General features: G+C 44.5%; 1 protein-coding gene across 1 annotated transcript in view; it reads right to left on the reverse strand.

Moving 5' to 3' along the window:
* Positions 1-14,096, reverse strand: part of MSN (moesin) — a 67,942-nt gene that overhangs the window by 17,311 nt on the left and 36,535 nt on the right. Inside the window, exon 2 of the mRNA XM_029240313.1 lies at positions 7,920-8,003. Coding sequence (XP_029096146.1) covers positions 7,920-8,003 — 84 coding nt within the window. The remainder of the gene's footprint in view (positions 1-7,919; positions 8,004-14,096) is intronic.

Below are 14,096 nucleotides of genomic sequence, written 5' to 3' on the forward strand. Positions count from 1 at the left end.
CACACACACACACACACACACACACACACACACACACACACACACACTGCACTGTATCCAAAGTCTGCACTACACATCCAAGGCCAGGCCCCATAGTCACTCCCAGAGCTTACAATCTAGAGCTTCAGAGGTCCCAAGGAAAAAGTAGATCATGTTTATTAAAGTACCTGTTATGTGCCAGGTATCAAACACTGAACAACCATGAGATAGTTATTATCTCCATTTTATAAATGAGGAAAATAAGGCTTAGAGAGGCAACCTGTCTAAAACTGTAGAGCCTAGACTAGAATCCTAACTGTATGACTCTAAAACCTATACCCTTTTCTCTTGCATGCTATCTCCTAATGCCAAGGGCTCAAAGGATCTTAGAAGCCCTGGGGTTCCCAAGTGACTAACTCCCTTGTCCCTCTTTTGGCCCAGATATCCCAGCCAGACAATGAACTTTGACTACCTCTGCATCTAGATATAGTTCCTGGCTTTCCCACTAGACTCAGTCAACAACAGCTTTGGAGAGAAGCCATATCCCGAGGTCATTAACCTTCGTGAGCTCACCAGGGTATGCATGGTGATCACCCCTCCCTTTCTAGCTTGAATCAGGTATCAGAAAACCTCAGTGGAAGTCTCAATTCTGTCTCCAATTTGCTGTATGATCTTAAGGTAGCATATTTCCCTCTGTGGGCCTCAGCTTCCTCATCTATCCAGCTTCCCCATCTACTACAAATGGTGTGGCTTAAATGACCTCTTTCTGCTCTCAAGTTCTACCATTCTACTAATTAGGTTATTTGTAAATGACCAAGAAATACAACCCCATTTCCCACCTACCTCTTGCCAACTTGGGTAACTAGGAACATGCTTAGAAAAAATAAATGAAGGAAGGTGCAGGGTATGAGGAAAGATCAAAAGACTTCCAGGATTCAATGGTAAGGTGAGTCCTTGAGTCTAAGTCAATAGGCAGTAGGAATTACCAGGTTTTAGATGACAACAAAGTAGTCATGTTGAAATGTGATTTTGGCTTTTTTGCAGAGGATAGAGGGAGAGGATGTGGACAGGAAAGATTTTTTTAAAGCACCTCTTATCCTATATCTAAGATAGGGCCTAATTAACAATTCTAATGGTTTTTCACAAGGCTGCAAAATAATAATGTACCAAGGTACAGTTGGTGGAAAGAAATAAGTTCCAAGAAACGATTCAGCCCCAAGAGAGAAAGGGACCCACTGAAGATGTTGAAGATGGACCACTAGGGCCAGGATGCTAGGTCACGGCAGGGCAGACTGGGAACAGAACTAGTAGGGCAGCAACTGGTTTTTGTCTGTACCCATGGCACAGCTGTAGAGGCTCAGAGACCCCAGAACTAAAAGGAAATGAGGAAGGCACAGACTACACAGCCAGTCCCACAGGTCCCAGGAGTAAGTTCCTTAGCCTCTTCTTGCACCATGTTGTCTGTTTCACTAGTGGGATGGGTAGGGGTGTGATGAGAAGAGGATCATGGGAGCCAAAACAGTTCCAGGATCTAGAGTATCTCTGAGGATAAAGTAATAGCTAAAGCGATATCTAAAGAAAGATTTCAGGATCAGCAAGGCATTTTAATCTCTCTGAGCACTGCCTCTTCCCTTATGAATACAGAGAAATCAGATGCATATAAATTTTCCACTTCCTTAGGCTGTAGGGCTTGGAGAGATGAGCAATGTCTCTTAGCCTCCACTGAAGTCCTAAAGTGAGGAAGTGAGGGTGTTGGGGGAAGGAAATATGGTCTGAAGTCAGAATCAAGACTGAAAAAGAACAAAGAATAAAACAGATGACCCCCGGACCCCAGGCTATAAGGAAAACTCCAATTAAGGTCCACAGGGCGCTGGGAATCATTTGATCAGGCAACTCTTGGCCCCATTTCAAAGTCCTGAAATATGGAAATGAGGCCAAGCTTAGCTTGCTTCCAGCTTTGCCTCCAGCTGAGACCTTACTCCAGAGGAAACAGAAACCTCGTTTTCTAGTGGGAAAGAGTATCTAGGTCCCAGTTCCAGGAACAACATCTGTGGCTCCAGTGACGGGTCCTTACCATTCCACTCTGAGAAATGGCTGCATCCCTGAGAAAAAATGTCTTTCTTTGCTCCCTTTGATTCCAGAGAGCCAGCTCATCTGGCCTGAGCTAGTATTCCTCAAAGCTGCCGTGGAAGAAATCCTTAAGCAGCAGAAGATAATGAATGCATATACCCCGGGGACAGGGGTGGGGTGGGGTGGGGGTGGCAGCGTGAAATACAAGAATATGGCTGCAAGCTACAATTTTTTTTGAAGCCTGAAGGTTTAACCTTAATCATTTGTGCAAATTTTACTTTCTACTCCTTAAATATCCATGTTTTAATAATGAAATAGATATTATCTACAAGTAAAACTGATGCGCCAAGATACTAAATCACATCCATCCCACGGCTCTGTGTACCTCCTGGAACCTGCCACATTCACCTAGAGGGGCTAGGACTTCAGTTTGTAAGAGACTGGCTGTGGATTCTATTCAGCCACACAATAGAAACTCCCCAAACAGACTGGAGCATTGCAGGATCCAAGCAGCATAGACTAGAAAACTGGGGTCCAGTGAGGGAAAGAGATTTGCCTCTGAGAAAATCCTCACTAATTACCAGGAGCATCTGGATGTAAGCAAGAATTCCCTTTTGCCTCTCTTTTGCATGTGAAGGCTACTTACGTCTGAGGTCTGGGGAGGGGAGAGGAGATTAGGTCAATTCTGGAAACCAAAGCCCCCCTCCTCATATCCCTTATGCATCTATCTGAGTAAATAAACTAGTGACATAAGCAGTCACTTCAGAAGCCCAGAGCAGGATTGGGAAGCAAGGCTTGGGCCTCAAGAGGAAAACTGCATGAGAAATTATGTGCAAAACTGCACCAATGCCCAAACACCTGAGGCCCACTGAGATCCCATTACAGGCTTGGCAGCAGCTGCATCAGCCACCCACCTGAAAGCAAATCAGTGCACAACTGGAAAATTCCAGGAGGGCTGCCACCATCGCTGTTTCTGCTACCCCACACTGCCTGTGCCCAAGTGGCCACCTGCTCTGTAACACAGAACCCGTTCAGCTAGGGTTCTAAGTTTAGGGACCAAACTTTGTTCTTAGAATGGAAACAGGCAAATAAAGAGGAGGTCACAGAGGACACAGCTGACAAAAGGCACTGGGAAAATTGCAAATGCTATAAGCTTGGTTCAAGTCACTATACTACTTCCTAGCTATCTGACCTTAAACAGGTATTTTCCCCTCTCCAAGCCTCAGCTCATCATCTATAAGATGGGGATACTATTATTATAATAATAGATATTAGTTATTTTATAAAACAAAAATGGTAAAAAAGAGAAGAAGGGATTGCTGCCTTCAATGCAGAGTCGACAAATCCTAAGGCCTTCACTGAGCCAGAAAAGCATCCTGATTTCATGGCTCCCTTATCTGAACTCCCAGGGGAAATTCCACCCACTTATTTAGCCCTTAACAAGAATAAGCAACATTAGAATGCCTGCTATGCACCAGGTACTTTACTTACTCGAGGATTAAATAAGACTACAAAATCTCTAAGATTAGTGTGATTACTATTTTACTGAGGAAAGTAAAGTCCTAAGAGGCTAAACAAGCTGTCCAAGGTCACACGGCTGAATAGCAGGACAGAATTTGAACCCAAGGCTGACACCAAATCCCATGCTCTATATACCACCTCTATACACAACCTGAGCCCCAAGGGTGTTTGTTTCATTCAATGTGAGAGGAGAGTTGCATGTACTTTTCTCTGTTTCCATAGGTGAGTAACTCCAAGTTCCTTAAGGACAGAGATGGTGTTTGATAGGTCTAGAGATTCTCCTAGAGACACAGTAGACCTTCAGTCAATACTGAATCAGTCAATGAACAGATGAATGAATGGATGGATGCTCTGAGATTTCACCTCTCTTCTAGAGCTCAAAACCTTAAGTGGAGGGGGCAGGTAGAGCTAGAATAGAGCTAGAGCTAGAGACCATGGCTGAGGAGGAGCCAGGCAGAGGGTTCTTAAAGTGGAACTTATTATGGCAGCACTGCCCCTTAGTGGCACCTAGGTAATCAAGAGCACTCGGAAGAACCTCACGCTTTAGAAATGGGGCTAAGTAACAAAATCGCTGTAACAAAATGTGTTCTCTCTCCTCCCTAGCTGTGAACACACTCACAAGAAGGAACAAAAGCAAACGGGAAGAACTATGGGCCCCACTTCCCTTTCCCACCAGGCCTTGTAACTCCTCAAGCTATGGCTTCCCATTGTTGCCTGTTATTTATCGCTGGTGCCAAGGAGGGTGCTTCCTCTCCAGTCAGCTTCCTCTCTGGTCATCAGCCAGACAACTGCTGGATTCCAGGACGGCCCCAGAGCTTCTGTCAATTCCTCCCAAGGAGTCCAGCTCCTTCCTCCTAGGCCCCTGATCTCCCTGAATGATGGATCTCAAAGGTCAGACAGAATGGACTTCCTTCCTTATGCCTCATCAACTTAGAGAGAGGGAAGAAGGGAAGAGATCAAATCCCCCAGTGGCCTGTGAACACGCATCTCTGAGGATTTCCATCCAGACCGGCCTTGGTCCCGAGAGTGCCAGATGCTCAATTCTGTGTCAGAGTTGAAATTTTTTTTCCTGTAGCTTTCACCTATGGGATCCCAGCTCTGCTCCTTCTGACCTCACAGAACATGACTGCCCCCTCCTTCCTACAACAGCCCCTCAGTGATCTCAAGACAGAGAATACATCTTCTCTTGAGTCTTCTCCAAGCCAAACAGGCTCGTTCACCCCAAACAGAGTAGCACAGTAGGGAAAAGTATAGTTTTACAGTCAGAGCTATATTTGAAACTCTGTATCACAATTTACTAACTACATAACCTAGAGTGTGTTTTTTCACCTCTCATAGGCAGGGTCACTACAAGAATTCAAACAAGGTTAGTCCATAGTAGGTGCTCACTAAATCATATTTCTCAAAACAACACTTATCTTCCTGGTGGGAAATCATGAATTTCCTGGTTTCCTCCCTTTCCTCTCCCCAACCAGTATGAAAGATTCAAGTCTCTCAAGGGCTTTTTTGGGGAAGCAGTAGCTTTCAGAACTAGCACACCAATCTGGCCAGGGCTCCCTACCAACTGGGCTTCCCTCAGAACCACACCCACAGTACGCAAACCAAACCAACACTAACAAAGAACTATCCGGCCCTGTGGCTTTTCAAAGTTAATAAACCCCTTTGTTCAAGTATTTTTCTGCTCTAGGCTCTAAATTATGCCTTCTTCACCCTCCACAGCAACGCCCTCCAATGCAAATGGACAAAGCCCCCAGTGTTGAAGGCAGGGAACAGTGTCATTTGTTTGAGAGAGGTGGGGTATAGAACCAGGGCTCTGGGAAGGCGTCTGGGTAGAGGCCAAGGGAGTCTCTGGTACCCAGCTGGACTATAAAATCCACATTGGCTGATACTCTCCTCTCTACAGATGCTGCCCAGAATGATACTGCTGTCTGAAGCAAAGGGCCCAACAGCCTACCTATGGTATGGACACCTTCTCCCTTTTGTCCCAGACACAGTAGAAGCCTATCTAGGAAGAGCTGTCCCCTCACCAGGTATCCTTCCCCTCCCCACCCCCTGGCATATGCCAATTACAGATCATACTCAAGTGAAGCATTTCCCCCCTTTTTACAGAAAGGGGTCATCTGAAATCCAAATAGTAGGGTTAGAAATGGGAAAGAAAAGATATGGAATACAGAAATAAATGCCACAGATAAATTTCTGAGCGATAACCAGATTTGAGATATCAGTTAGACAGTGTACAGATGGGGAAACTGAGGCCCAAAGAGGGGGAAGTTTTGTGTAAGGTATCAGGAGAGTTAGTGGTAGAGCCAGGCCTAAGGCTCCAAATTTCCAACTTCTATCCAGTGCCCTTTCGACTTCACCAGGCTGTCCCTTGAAAAGCTTTCCAGTATAAAACCTGCATGCAAAGGGAGAATGCAAAACCTTAATGTAATCAAAATGCATTCAGTCATTCCAGACTAGCATTGTAATCATTTGTGAACTATGTGAATGTCAGCACATTAATTGTAGTAAATGTGTGTTTAAATGTTCCTCTGACTAATTTGTCTTTTGTAAATTAAATACCAATGACTACCTTTCACCATTCGATACAAAACAAACTCCAGAGAAGAAGCAAGTTCTAGCTAGATCCAAAGTTAGATATGCTGAGGATCTTCAAGCCCATCTCCCAACTCTAGCTGATTAATGAGACAAGAAGTGCCACAGCATTTGGAAGCTATCATTTATTACATCTCTACTACATGCCAGATGCTTCACATAACACTCACTTCTCTATTTATATTTTCTTATTGCCTTTCTCTCCTATTTCTAATTTATCCTTTTGTATAATTATAAACCACCATAACAAGTTTTCTGAGTACCAAGTGAGATACAAATAACATACTCTTTCATAACCTCACAAAAAGCCTTTGAGGTAGGTATTAGACCCACTTTTGGGGGGCAGGGCCAGGAAAGGAATGAGACTACCAACCCAGAAAGGTTCAATAATTTTCCCAAGGCCTAGCTACGAATATGAAGATTTTGTTTCCCCATCTGTAAAATGGGGCCAGTACTAATTCCTGCATTCATTGGGCCTTGTGATAGTCAAATGATATGGTACACAAAATGTCTTGTCACAGTACCTGACATACTGTAAGCCCTGGACAAATGTTAACTTTCATCTGTAATAGCCATAGACAACAATTTTCCCACTCTACCACATGACATCAGGGACTCAGGAGACATGCCCAAGCTGTCCTCACATTTCTAGGCATATTTTCCTTCCTTTTACATAGAGATCTGAATGGAAAACAGCCTTGCACCATCCCCATCTCCATCCTCTCCCCTCACCAGTCAGGAGTATTCATAGTAACAGAATGATCTCATTTGAATATAATCGCCTTCTTCCTTTCCTTTTCCAACTCTGGGTAAGCTCTCAGACAGCAGAGGTACTCAGAGAGCAAAGGAGAAAGGGAAGCAAGAGGGCCTGGAAAATCCATTAAGGGGACATGCGGTCCCAACATCCAGGGCAATGTTAGACTTCCACCTCACCAGAGGCGGGTGTGGAAGTAGGATAATGGCCCACCTGGAGGGATTCCAATCTCTGGAAATGGGAACCCCATTTTTACTCCTAGAAGTCTGGTCACAGATGGCACACTCCTTTGGCCCCTGGAGGGTCTTTGAATGCTAACAGATTCTGTGGCCCCCACCTGCCTATTATATAGCACATCCCTTTTGACAATGATGATTCACAGCAAAGGAACACCCCTTGGATTGGAGATGGGAATGACCACTTCAGCATTATCTCCATGGCATGATTACAGGAGCTGAGGTATCCTCTTATTGCATTCATCACCCACAGTGGTACCCTAAGTCCCAATATTCCTTGAGGGAAATGTACATAGAGCACACTACTTCAGGGGGAATATGTTGGTTTCCTTCTACTAGGAAGAAAAAACTGTGACAGAGGCCATGTTGTTGTGACAAGAACATGGGGTTCAAATACCAGCCAGATACCAGCTGAGTGCAATTAAGTTATTTAATTTCTGAGCGTCATCATCAAAATAGAGATCACTTACATCTTTCAGAGTTGAGAGAAAGGCTCTACATGCTGACATTTTAAAAGCATCTAGCACAGTCATATCCTACTCCTCTTTTCTCCCATGTTCAGCACCAAGGATAGGATTAATCGGGGCCATCAAGGTGTAGGCTGCCAAAGTTAAACTTTGCTTCCTTTGTTATTAAGGGTGAGGCCAGCCTTTGTTTTGACCTATCCTGGAGGAGTGAGTAGAAGAGATTCCCCAAAAGTGGGTATTATGGTGGAAGCTATTGGGAGAAGTGGGGGGCTAAGGAGCAACAAGTCCCTCCCTTACCTGGTCAAACAGCTGCTTGCCAGTGGTGTTGGGCTGAATGGCAAATTCCAGCTCTGCGTCCATGGTGGTCACACGCACATTGATCTAGGATGAGATCAAAGGAGGCAAGTTAGTTGTCTGGCTCTATGCTCAGCAGAGCCTGGGACAAGTCTCTATTCAACCACAGGAGAGGGAACTAAGATGCAAGAACCTAAGACATTTAGATACTGGTGTGAAGGAAGGGAGACTATTGAAACAAACAATAACCTAGCCTCTGCTCCCAACCAGTTTACTGAAGACAAAAACCCCCAGAGCTACAGGGCAATGCTTACCAAGGGGCAAACAAATGAATGCAAATCAACCTGCTATCAAGAGGAAACAAGTGTTGACTGTACTTCTTCCACCTACACCAGCCAGCTGCAAGCCCACAGCGTTCTCTCCCCACCTCTGATCTATAGCCTGGATTATCTATAGCACTGATCTTTGCAGAGGCAAGTTAAGGGCAGGATAAAGAACACTGCATTCTAAGCCTAGCATCATAACTGGTTCACTCTACAACCTTGGATAAGTCTTATCCCCTTCCTGGGCCTTAGTTCCCCTCATCTGTGCAAGGGCAGGAGTGCAGGGGGTGGAGGTTGTCAATTACACTAGGCAATCTCCAACAACCATTTCAGTGCTGACGTTTATGGTTCTATATACTGACTTACATTGTTAACACTTCCTGTATTTATGTCTCACTGGTCTCCCTAGGCTCAAGAGAGGAAAGGGGCCTCAACAGAGATAGGTGTGGGCAGCACAGAGGTGCTTGACTTCCCAAAGCCAAGTCAGCAGAGAGAAAAGGAATAGGGACAGGCCCAGATGGAAACACACAGTATTTCACAGGCACTAGAAAAAGTACCCTCTACCTTTAAGAAGAGATCCCCTAGCCAAAGTCAATGATAGCTGAAATTTCATCAATAGAGATATGTTTCTTTGGCTGAAAGCTTGGTGGTGGTGGTAATAGTATTAATAGCAATAATAAGCAGCAGCTTTCATGTATGCAGACTTATTACTCACTAGGCACTTTATATGCACTACCCCATTTAATATCAACAATCACCCTGTGAAGTAGAGAGTATTATCTCCACAGTGGGGATGAAGACTTAGATATTTGCCTAAAGTCACATCACTAGTAAGTGGGGAAGACAGGGTTTGAATTCAGATCTAAGTCCAAGCCTCACAATTTAAACCAATACGCCAAACTCCTCTTACACCAAAGTGTAAAATGTCTCCATTAAAAGAAATCAAAGATTAAGTGTTCTTTGTTGTTGTTGGACACTTTGCTTAAGTAACCTACATGGTATAGCCACAAGATGGCTTGTTACATGGTCATATAAAATATTCATAAAGACTATTTCATGCCCAAGGCAAATACTTCAGTAATATTAAGTAAGGAAGACTAAGCAACAAGATTTCATGAGCTCAACTTTGTAAAAAGTATGCATACAGAGGTTATTGGAACCATACCCAAGTGTTAGTCAGTCTTGGTTTTTGGGTAGTGATCTTATGAGTGCGTTCTCCCTTCTTTAAATTAAAAAAAAACTAATCTACATTTTCTAAGATGCTCACATATTACTTATACTATTGGGAGGGAACTAAAAATAGAATTGTCAAAGATGCAAATCCCCACGGAGTGGGTAAGACATAAGGCCTTATCAGTCTTTGACACCTATGGGCCCTTCCTGAGCACAGGGGTCAGCTAGCAGGGAAGAGAGGGCCAGACAGCAATTTTGCCAGCTAAACAATTCTGATGAGGACTAGGCCTGGGGAACAATTTTGTAAATAAATCTCACCAGGGAGCCAAGGAGGAAATCTATTTCAGGATTGACAATGGGACAGGAAAGGCCATGAAGGCAGGAACAAGTAAGGCAAGTACCCCAGTGGGAGACAACGGGCAGGGTTAGCCACTTTGACTCAGTGTTACCTAGGCTTCCTGCCAATACAGTGACCTCCATAGAATAGGCCCTCATAAGGTAGGGAGAATGAGGCCCAAAGGGCTGGAATTTGGCCTCAACATCTAGCCTTAAATCACCCTTGAGCTGAGTCAGGGGAGCCCTCAAAACACCGATGACTTGATAGGGATAGGGAAGAGTAGAAAAGGGACAGTGGCCCTTTTAGTGCATTGAGAAATTTCATTCTCACCTCAAGGTTTCTGTCTTAATTAGAGTTACCTCTCTATATCCAAGACTCAGTGGGTACTCACAAGATACTGGCTAGATGAACAGTACTAAGCAAGGGGATATAAGAGATAGATATAACATAGTATACAGAATCAGAGGTGGGAACATTTTACATCTTGACATTTTTGTGCCATGGACCTTTCCAAGCAGTTTAGTGCGGTCTATGGACTTCCTTCTCAGAATATTTGTAAATGCATGAAATAAAGTAGATACAAAGAGACCAATTATACTGAAATAGTTATCAAAGTTTAATATGTACTTCTTTATTATATTATATATTTACCTAACACTGGGTCTTATTACTACTGTAATTTCAACTTTGTCTTCGGCATAAATGATATTTTGAGAAATCTATAATAAGTAAATCGTGATACAAAAGTATCTTAGATTTCCACTGGTGACAAAGTCACAGGTACTTTTTTTTTTGGCCTACATTCATAATTGAAAGAGGGGCTAAATTTCAGTGAGAGGTTAGTGAAAACAAATATGTAATTTTCCTCCATCCAACTTCATAGATCCTTCCCACTTCAAATTATACCCATGGACTTCACGGAGGCTCAAGGACTCCAGGTTAAGGAGCTTCCTATAAATTTATTTCAGTTTACCCAATATTAATGGAATAGTATGTTTAAAGAACTATGGTTGCAGTAGAGCTACAGGACCAGTCCCTGACCCCAAGGTACTTACTGAATTAACAGCAAAATTATAATATACAAGGGAAACCCTGAGAAGTGCCATACCAGAACAGAAGAAACCTTTTGTGGAAATACGGAACCATAGTTCAAAGTGGTATTTGCACTGGTCTCTAAGGATAACCTGGATTTTGAAAAAGGGAGAGTGTGGGAATTGGGGGGAAGAGCACACAAATGCCCTAGGTAGAGAAAGAAATACGTGCAACGGCCCAAAAGGAGACAGAGATAAAAGCATGCAGGTCTATACTGCTGAACTGAATGAATAAGCATTTTCAGAACTCTAATGGAAAACTGATTAATTCATAAAAGTGCTAACAAAAGATCAAGATGAAAAAAAATTAATTACATGGGACTGAGTGAACTGATGAGGATGATTATAATTTTTGTGACTTTCTGTTTGAATTAAAAAAACACATTTGTAATTAAAAAAAAAAAAGCATGCAGGTCTCCTCCAGGGTAAATGAGGCCTGCAAGGTGAAGAGTGGGCAGAGAGGCCAGGAAGGTAGGTGGAAGGCCTTGAAGAATATGCTAGAAAGCTGGGCCTTAATCCTGTTGAGAGTGGCCAGCCACCCTGAAGGTTCTAAGCAGGGTGGGGCAGAATCAGAACAGGGCTTTTTAGAAGAAAGCACCCAGGGAGGACACCGAGGAAAGGGGTGGGGCTCTAGGGAACATTCCACAGCTAGGAGTTCCCTTTATTTTTTTTTAAGATTTATTATTTATTTATTTATTTATTTTATTTATTTTTGGCTGTGTTGGGTCTTAGTTGCAGAACACGGGATCTTCGTTGGGGCACGCGGGATCTTTCATTGCGGTGCACGGGCTTTTGTCTAGTTGTGGCATGTGAATTTTCTATCTCTAGTTGTGGCGCGCAGGCTCCAGGGTGCATGGGCTCTGTAGTTGTGGCGTGTGGGTTCCAGAGTGCATGAGCTCTGTAGTTTGCGGCACACAGGCTCTCTAGTTGAGGTGAGGGAGCTCAGTAGTTGTGGCACATGGGCTCAGTTGCCCCGCGGCATGTGGGATCTTAGTTCCCTGACCAGGGATCAAACCCGCGTCCCCTGCATTGGAAGGCGGATTCTTTACCACTGGACCACCAAGGAAGTCCCAGGAGTTCCCTTTAATTCACACTACTGGGAAGAATTTTCAAAGGAAATTCAGTGTCTCTTGCAGATCATGTCAATCACAGGTCATACCAATCTATCATCTTCAGGGGCTGGCCCACAAGTCCAAATATTTAACTTAAATATTTGGTAAATAAATGTTTCTTAAATAAATCAACTGGTAGAAAAGAACTCAGCCTGGGTTAGGAATAAGCATGTCAGAGAGGCTAGTACTGTACAGCTTCCTCCCTTCTAATAGAGCATCGCCCCAGAACAAGGGCTCTCCTCAAATCTGAAGCTGTCCAGCTGAAACCAAACTGGAACCTACTTCTCTAGAATCTCTGCTCAGAGTTTCTGTCATTCCACTGTGGCTGCTTCTCAAGGGAAAGCAGCCTGTGGTTTCCTGAACTTCACTGTGGAGACAAATAATCTTAGGTTTAAAAAAATTGGAAAGAAAAGCAAACACAAAGGGACTTCTCTTCTTGCCATCACTTAACTCAGAAGAAAATGTGAGTCATGAAGACAGGGTCATGGGTCTGTGTCCTTTTTTTCTGTGTGTCAGAGGTAGGGGGTAGTAAGGGTAATAGCATGACTGGGGCTGAAGGTGATAGGTATTGGGCAGGAGTGTTGATCAAAGAATATCCCTTGTTTTCCATAAGAGTAATCTGAGACCCAAATGTGTACAAGGAGCTGCAGGCCCAGACCCACTGCCACACAGGGCCCACTGGATGCTCACCCTAGTGGGCACCCACTGCCTTCCTTTTGGGCCTGGCCTCTTCAATCTCAATGAGGAGAAGAGGGCAGTCTAGTTTGAGAGGCAAGAACTTGAAAATAAAGCCTCCAAAGTCAGCAGAAAGTTCCCAGGCAGGCCCTCAGCTCAGCAGGAGTGGAGGAGCTGGCCTGGGTGGAGTAGCATTTCAAGATGTGGTCCCCAACAGAGAACTAACGCCCTGTCTAAGCCTGTCCTTGAAACTGTGTCTCCTGGAGACTTTTAGAGTTTAAGAAACAAAAAAAGTCTGGGTGTGGTGGGGGGGGGTGACACCCTCTCATACACCCTAGCCCTCCCACCCCTAGCGCAAGAACAATAAATCCACTGTTATTTATTGAACAATTGAACACAGACACTTCCCACACCAAGCCTTTCATTGGACACTAACAAGCCCATGTCAGTGGTCTGTCATCCAAAGCCCTCAACAAACTGGGATCTCTCCTGTGTCCCCAGTTGGCTGGCCTAAGAAACAAAATAACCAGGCCACATGCTACCTCTGCCTTGGCTGCAACAGCTGGGGTACTTTGCTCTCTGGACCTGGCCAGCTTCAAATAAGGGAACCTCTCTTTCCCTAGGGCCAGGAGCACCCAGATAAGCAGTAGCTGGGCCACAGTGAGGAGATCAGGGCAAAGTTTCCTCTTACTCACCCCTGTCACTGAACTACAAGATGGCTCTTTCCTGGAAAGGAATTTGGGGGAGATAGAGGACAAAGCAGAGAGAGTCGAATAATCACAAGTGGCTTGTCTGAAGCATGGACCTGTACACAGAAGGCAAATGGCATTACCAGCCTCACACCATGGATAAGGAAACTGACGAGCATAAAGGCAGGTAACAGAAGGATGGAAATGAACACTTACTGTATAGCAACTATGTGCCAAGCCCCTTCACTCACAGTCTCACTCAACATCACTGAAACCACATTTACTCAGCCAGCAAGTGGTGAAGACAAGTCTTCTGGACATTCCCAGAGCACCATCCTTGACTCCACCTACCTCTCCAGTAACGCTGATTTCACTGCTGACTTCAGACACCGCCTTGGCAGCTATTTTGGCTAAGGCCCAAACACTTTAGCATAGGAAGCCTGGGCACATCTGGGAAGCACTGCTTGGGAAGGCCCCCTTGCCAGGGCAGAGCTTATGAGTCAGCCCAGTTGGAGCTGAGCTCAATGACATCATCCCTCACCTGCCACCCCACCATTCTCTTCAAAGGCCCAACTCCTCTGGGCTTTCAGTTGCACTATGCTGCTATGGAGAAGGCAAAGGTAAGTGTAGGAGGGTGGCCAGAGGCAGGACAAGCCCTACCAGGGTAACCCCAGAACTTCAGTCTCTTCCCTGGGCAGAGAGCAGTCACCACAGTGTCACTCAAACTGCCTATCCCCATTATTTAGGCTCTAGCACCCACCACTTCCTGCTTCCAGAACT

Source organism: Monodon monoceros, unplaced genomic scaffold, assembly GCF_005190385.1.
Source record: "Monodon monoceros isolate NGI ecotype Baffin Bay Population unplaced genomic scaffold, NGI_Narwhal_1 Super_Scaffold_22, whole genome shotgun sequence".
Classification (NCBI taxonomy): Eukaryota; Metazoa; Chordata; class Mammalia; order Artiodactyla; family Monodontidae; genus Monodon; species Monodon monoceros.